The sequence below is a fragment of the Neovison vison genome, chromosome 14, assembly GCF_020171115.1.
Source record: "Neovison vison isolate M4711 chromosome 14, ASM_NN_V1, whole genome shotgun sequence".
In the NCBI taxonomy this organism is placed as follows: Eukaryota; Metazoa; Chordata; class Mammalia; order Carnivora; family Mustelidae; genus Neogale; species Neogale vison.
The window spans coordinates 8,137,368-8,145,974 of record NC_058104.1 but is presented as its reverse complement, the minus strand read 5'-3'; the positions used below and the strand labels follow the sequence as shown (position 1 = coordinate 8,145,974).

Genomic DNA, 8,607 nt, shown 5'->3' with positions numbered 1-8,607 from the left:
AAACTTTTCCATCTTTGCCAATATAATGAGGGAAATAAATGATGCCACAATTTTTACTTGCATTTCTTAATAATAAGGGAAGTCAATCCTTATTCCTACCCACATTATTTACTTGTATTTCTTTTTCTGTGGACTAGCTATGTTTATCCTTCCCTCTGTTTCTGTTAGGTTATTTATCTCTTTCTTATTGATATATGTGTTTTGGGGACATTAAGACAATTGGCCCTTTTCCAAATGTCTTGCAAGTATTTTCCTATTTGTCTTTTTTTTTAAAGATTTACTTACTTGAGAGAGAGAGAGAGAGAGAAATAAAACAGGGGGAAGGGCAAGGGGAGAGGGACAGAGAGAATCCTCAAGCAGCCTTCACCTTGAGCACAGAGCCCAACTCGGGACTCAGTCCCAGGACCCTGAGATCATGACCTGACCTGAAACCAAGAGCCAGACGCTTAACCAACTGTGCTATCCAGGTGCCCCCCCCATTTGTCTGTCTTTCTTTTTTTTTAAGATTTTATTTATTTCTTTGACAGATGGAGATCACAAGTAGGCAGAGAAGCAGGCAGAGGGAGAGAAGGAAGCAGGCTCCCTGCTGAGCAAAGAGCCCGATGCAGGGCTCTATCCCAGGACACTGGGATCATGACCTGAGCCAAAGGCAGAGGCTTAACACACTGAGCCACCCAAGCACCCCCTCATTTGTCTTTCTTAATGAACTTCATGCGTGACCAAAGATTGTATGTTTTATGTATTCAAATTCATTCATCCTTTTTTATTTTTTTAAGATTTTATTTATTTAAGAGAGAGGGAGTGCACGCACGCACACACAAACCTGGGTTGGAGGAGGGGAGGTTTGGAGGGGAAGGGGCAGAGGTAGAAGGAGAAGCAGACTCCTGCTGAGCAGGGAGCCCAAGGTGGGACTCAAACCCAGCACCCTGAGATCATGACCTGAGTGGAAGATAAATGCTTAAGCCACTGAGCAACTCAGGTGCCCTTCATTCATTCTTTTTTAAAATCTCTGTGCCTTCCAAGGGCACCTGAGTGGCTCAGTCCATTAAGTGTCTGCCTTTGGCTCAGATCCTGATCCTGGGGTCCTGGCATCACGCCCTGTGTCAGGCTTCCTGATCAGTGGGGAATGTGCTTCTCCCTCTCCCTCTGCTTCTCCCCCCTGCTCATGCTCTATCTCGTCCGTTCTCTCTCTCACTCCCTCAAATAAATAAAATCTTTTAAAAAAAAAATCTGTGCCTTCCATATTCCCAATAATTAGCAAGTTTCTCTCAACACCATTTTGTTGAAGGCTCTATTTTTCCCTGTATAAAGCTGCCTCTATGTTTGGACTCTTATTCTTTAATCTAGCTCCTATGTCGGGACCTGCCTTATTATTTAATAACCACAGTTATATATTTATCTTTTATATTTGGAACAGCTTTTCTACATCACTGGCCCTTCTTTCCCATGATGTAAAGAGAATATTTTTGAAGAAAAATTAAGAATAGCCCTGAGAGGTCAGAATATAACCAAAGGATTGTTAGGGAAATGGAAATGTCAGAAAGAAAACAGCTCAGGGATGCCGAGCAAATGAGGGCATTTTTTCCTAGCAAGGAACATGATACTGAATGAGTTGAGAGCATTATGAGGCCCTGAGAGAAAAGAATGGGTAAAGGGAGAAAGGAAGGGAGAAAGAGACAGAGGGGCAGAAGGAGAGGGGAAGAAAATTATCTGACAAAAGACATCACCTCTGTGGTTCTTTAATTTAAAAAATGGGTATAATTATACCTGGCCTATCTTTGGCAGGACAAAGTAAAATGACAGATGTGAGAGTTGTTTTAGCATTAACAATGGAAGTGTAGGCTATACGGGTGCCTGGTGGCTCAGTCAGTTGAGCAACTGACTCTTGATTTCAGCTCAGGTCCTGATCTCACAGTCCTAAGATCAGGACCTGAGTCAGGCTCAGTGGGGAGTCTGCTTAAGATTCTCTCTCCCCCTCCGCCCTTTATGCCCCCCAACTCTCTTTCAAGTAAGTAAATCTTAAAAAAAAAAAAATATGAAAGTTAGAAGTTCAGAGTGCTGGTATGGACAGTTAGGGATTTTTTTTATATTACCCTTATTTAACTTTTACAATTCAACAGGTTTTTGAATAGGTAAAACACTTACATGTTTTGTGAGTTGAAATTGTATAAAAAGTTACCCGCAGTGAATTACTGCTCCTATCTCTACCTGCTCCTTCCAGCCCATTCCGTAATCTATCTCCATCTCCAAAGATTTATTAGTTTATCATATAGGCTTCAAGCGTTTATTTGCAAATACTAATATTTGTATATTTTCCTTAATATTTTCTTTTTTTTTCCCCTTAAGCTAGTGTGGATGTAACGTAATTTAACATGTCCCCCATTCATGGACATGTGAGTTGCTCATTTGATGTGACAAATGTACCCCTTAATATCCCTATACCTATGTCAGTTTTAAACATGTGTGTAGGTATATCTGTCAGATAAATCATTAAATTGAGAATGTTAAAGCAGGAATGCTTCTGCAGTTTCGCACACATTGTAAGAATCCCCTCAGCAGGGGTTATGTCATTTTGCACTTCCATCTACAACACGTGACTTCCCACCAACTCACAGCTTAGCCAACACAATGTTCCATCAAAATTTTGAGTTTTGGGGGCGCCTGGGTGGCTTATCGGTTAAGCACCTGCTTTAGGTTCAGGTCATGATCCCAGGTCGTTGGGACAGAGCCCAACATCTGGCTCTGTGCTCAGTGGGGAGTCTGCTTCTCCCTCTCCTTCTGCCACTACCCCGTTTGTGCTCTCTCTCTCTCTCTCTCTCAAATAAATCAATAAAATTTAAAAAAAAAAAAAAGACAAAACGGTCAGGAAACACAGACTAATTCAAAAAACTTTTAATAACTTGCAAATACAAGCAAGACAGAATAGCTGGGAGTACAGGGAAGGGGAGCACTGATCTGAGTCACGAAGCTCCTCGGAAGCGAAGCAACACAGACCAGCTGCCCCTTAGGCCTCCGCAGGTTCATACAGCGGAGGACCCTGGAGGACGCTCTCCTGGACTAGATAACAGTTTCTTCCTTCAGCAGTGTCTCCTTTTGTATGGAGCTCAGGTCTCCTCCCAAACTCTCCAGATTCTCCAGGTGGGGAACGCCCTGGGTCTCCTCGATACTCCTCCGGGAACTGGGCAACCAATGGCAGCTAAGGTAGGCTGTTTCTTGGAAGAGGCAGATGGCACCTGGGTAACAGCGAAAGTTTGGGTCAGGTTAGGGAGTGACATCAGGAATGCCCTCCTCGAATGTGACCCCCTCTGGCCTGCATCCAACCTCCCTAGTTCTCCCCTCCAACAGAGAGTATTACAGAGACAGACAGAAAACAGAATGCATCACAAGGCAAGGCAGACGAACAGATGGGTAAACTCACAGAACCAGAGCCAGTGCTGGAGGGCGTCTTAGCAACCGGCCATTAATAGGTAAGAAAACAAGGTTTAAGAGAGGAAGGTCAGACACAAAATCCAGGCCTCTGGATGCCCCACTCAAGACTCCCAGCAAAGTAAAAGAAAGGAAGAAGAGAACTGATGTCATAAATGGAGATAGCTTGAGTGAATAATAAATGCTGTGTTAAGGTTAAGGCTAAGGAAAGGACAACTTGTATGTTCTGTGTGACAGCAGATTACATACCCTCCCACTGAAAAAAACCCCAAAAACTCGATAGAAGATATTTCTTCAGAAACCTATTTGTAAATAGAGCATCAAACTGGCACCAGGGTAAGGCATTCTTAGGAAGAAAACTCTAGTGAAAACAGAAACCTAGAGAGTTTAAGCAAGCATACAATCAGCCTTCACCGTAGGGACATACACTCAACCCAGGTGACCCTGAGTTTCCATTCTTTTGGACATCTGGGACACAAAGGGAGAGGAAAAGCCCAGGGCCTGCTCAAAATGACCAGTCTAACAAGGGTCTGCCATATGGAGCTAGAACTTCAAAGTTACCTGTATTGACTGAGAATTCATAAACAGAGGCTAGCTGTTCTGTGGGTCTGCAACCAAATTCACAATACCTGTTGTGATCCTTGGCTAGTTGTACATCCGAGCATCAAACAAGAGCAAATGCAAATCCCTTTTTGAAAAAAAACACTTTAAATACAGGCTTCAACGAGTTTCTACCAAAAAAAAAGAAAACAACTTCCAAGGAAAATGAATTCATAAACATACCAAGAAACAAGAACCAGAAGAAACAGCAGCCAAAGGACACAGACCTGCATATCATTCAGTTGTTAAACTTAAAAGACACAGAATCAGGGCGCCTGGGTGGCTCATTGGGTTAAGCCTCTGCCTTCGGCTCAGGTCATGATCTCGGGTCCTGGGATCAAGCCCTGCATCGGGCCCTCTGCTCGCAGGGAGCCCACTTCCCTCTCTCTCTCTTTGCCTGCCTCCCTGCCTACTTGTGATCTCTGTCTGTCAAATAAATAAATAAATATCTTTAAAAAAGCCAAAAAACAAAAAACCAGGTCGTCTAAGTGAATGAGATTGAGAACTGCCTATAGGAAGTAGGCTCTATTGTACTTTTTTCCCCCAGCCTTTTAAAATTAATGTAATTTTCTCCATTTAAAAAATACACTTGGGTATCTTTATCATTTCCATTTTTTTTTAAAGATTTTATTTATTTATTTGACAGAGAGAGATTACAAGTAGACAGAGAGGCAGGCAGAGAGAGAGAGAGAGAGGGAAGCAGGCTCCCTGCTGAGCAGAGAGCCCGATGCGGGACTCGATCCCAGGACCCTGAGATCATGACCTGAGCCGAAGGCAGCGGCTTAACCCACTGAGCCACCCAGGCGCCCCTCATTTCCATTTTTTGAAAAACAAATTCATTATTTTCAGCAATTTTTTTGATTTTTTTATTATGGTAAGAATACTTAAGATGAGATCTACCTACTTAATGAATCTGTAAGTGCACGGTACAGTATTGTTAACTATAGGTATTATGTTGTACAGCACATCTTTAGAACTTACTTATCTTGAATAACTGAGACATTATATTCATTGAACAACATCTCATTTTGCTCTGCTAGCCACTGGCAACTACCATCCTACTCTGCCTCTGTGACCTTGACTATTTCGGTCATCTCATATTGCACAATCACGCAGTAATTCTCCTGTGACTAGCTTAAACTAGAACAATTCTAAATCAAAATTAAAATAATATAATCAATAAGCTTGATCTAATGTTTATAAGTGAAAAGTTCCATTCAACATCAAACATCAAAATGGACCTCCAGGGGCGCCTGGGTGGCTCAGGGGGTTAAAAGCCTCTGCCTTTGGCTCAGGTCGTGATCCCGGGGTTCTGGGATCGAGCCCCACATCAGGCTCTCCGCTCAGCGGGGAGGCTGCTTCCCTCTCTCTCTCTGCCTGCCTCTCTGCCTACTTGTGATCTTTGTCAAATAAATAAATAAAATCTTTAAATAAATAAAATAAAAATAAATAAATTTTTTAAAAAAGAAAACAAACATAAAATATGAAAGTTCAAGAAAGCTAAATGCTGGACCTTTGGAAAGACTAAAAATGTGGTAAATCCAACACAAACCTGGCAATGAAAAAAGAAAAAATTAAGTATGAAAAATGAAGCACATAACTACAGATGCAGCACAAAATAAAGTTAAAAAAGAAAACATTTCAAGTAACTTTATGTCAATAAATTTCAAAATTTATACAAAATGTATAAACCTATAGAAATATATAAATTACCAAAACTAACTCAAGAAGAAATCAAATAGCTTAATGGTCCTATAGTCATTAAAAGAAACTGAACCATGAGCTTAAAATTCTCTCACAGAGAAATACCATACTCCTTCTACAGACAAGCTTAGTTTATACAATTAAGTACTTAAGATGTTAAAAATGGGGGCTCCTGGGTGGCTCAGTGGGTTAAAACCTCTGCCTTCAGCTCAGGTCATGATCCTGGGGTCCTGGGATCGAGCCCCACATCGGGCTCTCTGCTGGGCGGGGAGCCTGCTTCCCCCTCTCTCTGCCTGCCTCTCTGCCTACTTGTGATCTCTGTCAAATAAATAAATAAAATCTAAAAAAAAAAAAAAAAGATGTTAAAAATGAATGAACCTTAGAGTTCCTTGCATTAATATGGAGGTTATACTGCTGTATAAACACAGTATGATTATACAAGGTTTTAAAACAAGTAATACTAAGTCCTATAATTATTAAGGACAAACGCGTGTACAGTAATAATGATTATCAGAAACTTCAGAATAATTGGCGTCTGAGGGAAGACAAGAGGATGAGATCACGAAGAGCCACATGGTTGAGGGGGTGAAGACTTCAAAGATACGTAACATTCTATCATATTTCATCAACATTAACAAGCCCATTTTTTCCACGTTTCTGAATTGAGGATGTGCCTTACAGACTATAGCACCTTTAATTAATGATTCTTGGCATCCTTTTTTTCTTTCTCAGTGACACATAAATAAGAATGTAACTTACAAACCATGGACTCCATGAAAATATGGCTAATTCTTAAAACTATATGGTGGAAATGCGCATGCAGTTTACTTTTAATTATCTACTTCACACATGATAAATATTTTTACATATTCATTCATTACATATACATATTCAATGTATAATAAAATCAAGTTAAAATAGAGTACATCATGGGTCAGGTTAGTATAGCAGGAAGATTAGGGAAAAGGACAAAATCAGATAGGATGGAGGGCATAGATGGTGATGGTCTATAAAGATAAAACAGGGGGCGCCTGGGTGGCTCAGTGGGGTAAAGTCTCTGCCTTCGGCTCAGGTCATGATCTCAGGGTCCTGGGATCCAGTCCCGCTCTCTGCTCGGCAGGAGAGCCTGCTTCTCCCTCTCTCTCTGCCTGCCTCTCTGCCTGCTTGTGATCTCTGTCTGTCAAATAAATAAAATCTTTTTAAAAAAATAAATAATAAATTAAAGAAGATAAGACAGTAAGGTGATGTTGAGGTGAGTAAGATCACAGATTCCAGGACAGAGATAGAGACAGGCACAGAAACCTGTAGGAGTCAGGACAGAATAAGGTAGAATATGAAATCTGGAGGTTGGTTCTAAAGTCAAGGAGGACAAGAGTGAGAGGGAGGGCTGAGGCTCCAGAGCAGTGCTGTTCTGTAGAACTTTCTGCACTGATGGAAATTTCCACATCTGCCCCATTCAATCAATATGGCAGTTACTAGCACATTATAATGTTACCAAACACCTGAAGTGTGGTTACCATGACTGAGGAACTGAACTTCTACAAATTTCATTTTAATTAATTAAATAGCCACAAGTAGTTAGTGACTAGTTTTGGACAGCACCGCTCTAGAGCGTCCTCGGCTCCGGAATCCGGACAGAGGGCAGGGAGGGGGCACCAGCCCCAGGACACTCACCAGCCACTATGAACAGAATGATGGCAAAGCAAAGGACGTAGTAAGGCCACTGCACGGAGAACTGGGGGGGGCTGGGCTTCATCCTCAGATTCTGGATCTCCAGGGCATGCAGCAACAAGGCCAGGAAGGCACAGACCCCTGCAGGGTCACAGGAAGGCACTCTTGCTCTCCTCCCGTGGTTCCCACCTTTGCTCTTAATCCGACAGAGGCACGTGGTCCACACCGGGGCTCCTGTGCGGAGGCTGTTTTCTCCAGCCCACACCTGTGCCCCGTCAGAGCCCGTAACCTCTACCCCACACGCCTGTCTTTGCCTCCATCCTAACTCATTTCAGAGCCCATATGCCTCAGCTCCCAGGGGCCCCATAACCAGAAATCCCTTTCCCGGGTCCCCTCTGTGCCCGTGCTGTTGGCTGACTCCAGTTGGGGCCCCTGGGTGCGATGCTTTGGGTGCAACTCAACCTGATTCTCCCACTGTGAGCATTCCACCTTCTCCCTGTGATGGGAGTCTCCCGGGGCCGGGCCTTGGCCAGCCTTTTAAAGTCAAAAGGTTCCAAAGGGCCGAGATGGTGTCTTCCGTCCACTCATCCAAGAAACACTTGTATTTCACTTCCACATTGTCATTCTGCACCAGATTCTATGACAGTAGCTGGGATAGAGATGATGGCAAAAAAGAACCCCAGACTGATGACCCCAAGCCAACGCAGTAAGGGCTGTGCTAGCTGTAGTGCAGGGGGCCAAGCGGCCCCCAGGAAGAGCGACCGTCATCCTGGGGGCCAGGCAGCCTCAGAGAAGGCAGCAGGTAAGAGGGGCCCTAAAAATTCCCTCTCTCCTGACATCACAGAAACCAACCATCTCCCTGCTTTGGGGTCCCCCGACCCTGACCCCTTCCCAAGGCCGAGGCTTGCCTGAGGACAAGGCCTGCCTGCCTCTTCCACACCTGTGAGGAAGCTGATGAAGGCTGACATCAGATTGTGCTTCCAGGTCCTGGGAAACAGCTGAGACGCAAAGGACACCAGGACGAAGGTGGTGAGGAAAGACAGGACAACCGCAGACAGCAGGAAAACGCGGCCGAGAATGATGTACACTGCGGGGGAGGGAAGCTGGGCTGCAGCTGGAAACCCTGACCCGTGACCGGGGACAGAGCCCCGAAGAGCCTGCAGAGAAGGGCCCGGAGCTCGCCACCCTTGTCCCACAGTGCGGCCT

At 43.8% G+C, this 8,607-nt stretch overlaps 1 protein-coding gene across 2 annotated transcripts in view; it reads right to left on the bottom strand.

The window, feature by feature from the left end:
* Positions 1 to 2,876: 2,876 nt before the first annotated feature.
* Positions 2,877 to 8,607, bottom strand: part of TMEM225B (transmembrane protein 225B) — a 28,039-nt gene continuing 22,308 nt past the window's right edge. For both annotated transcript variants that reach the window (XM_044233770.1, XM_044233771.1), the window contains 3 exons: positions 8,342 to 8,488; positions 7,405 to 7,542; positions 2,877 to 3,233 (listed from right to left, as the gene is read on the bottom strand). In XM_044233770.1, the coding sequence (XP_044089705.1) occupies positions 3,058 to 3,233; positions 7,405 to 7,542; positions 8,342 to 8,488 (461 nt within the window). In that variant the 3' untranslated portion in view covers positions 2,877 to 3,057. The remainder of the gene's footprint in view (positions 3,234 to 7,404; positions 7,543 to 8,341; positions 8,489 to 8,607) is intronic.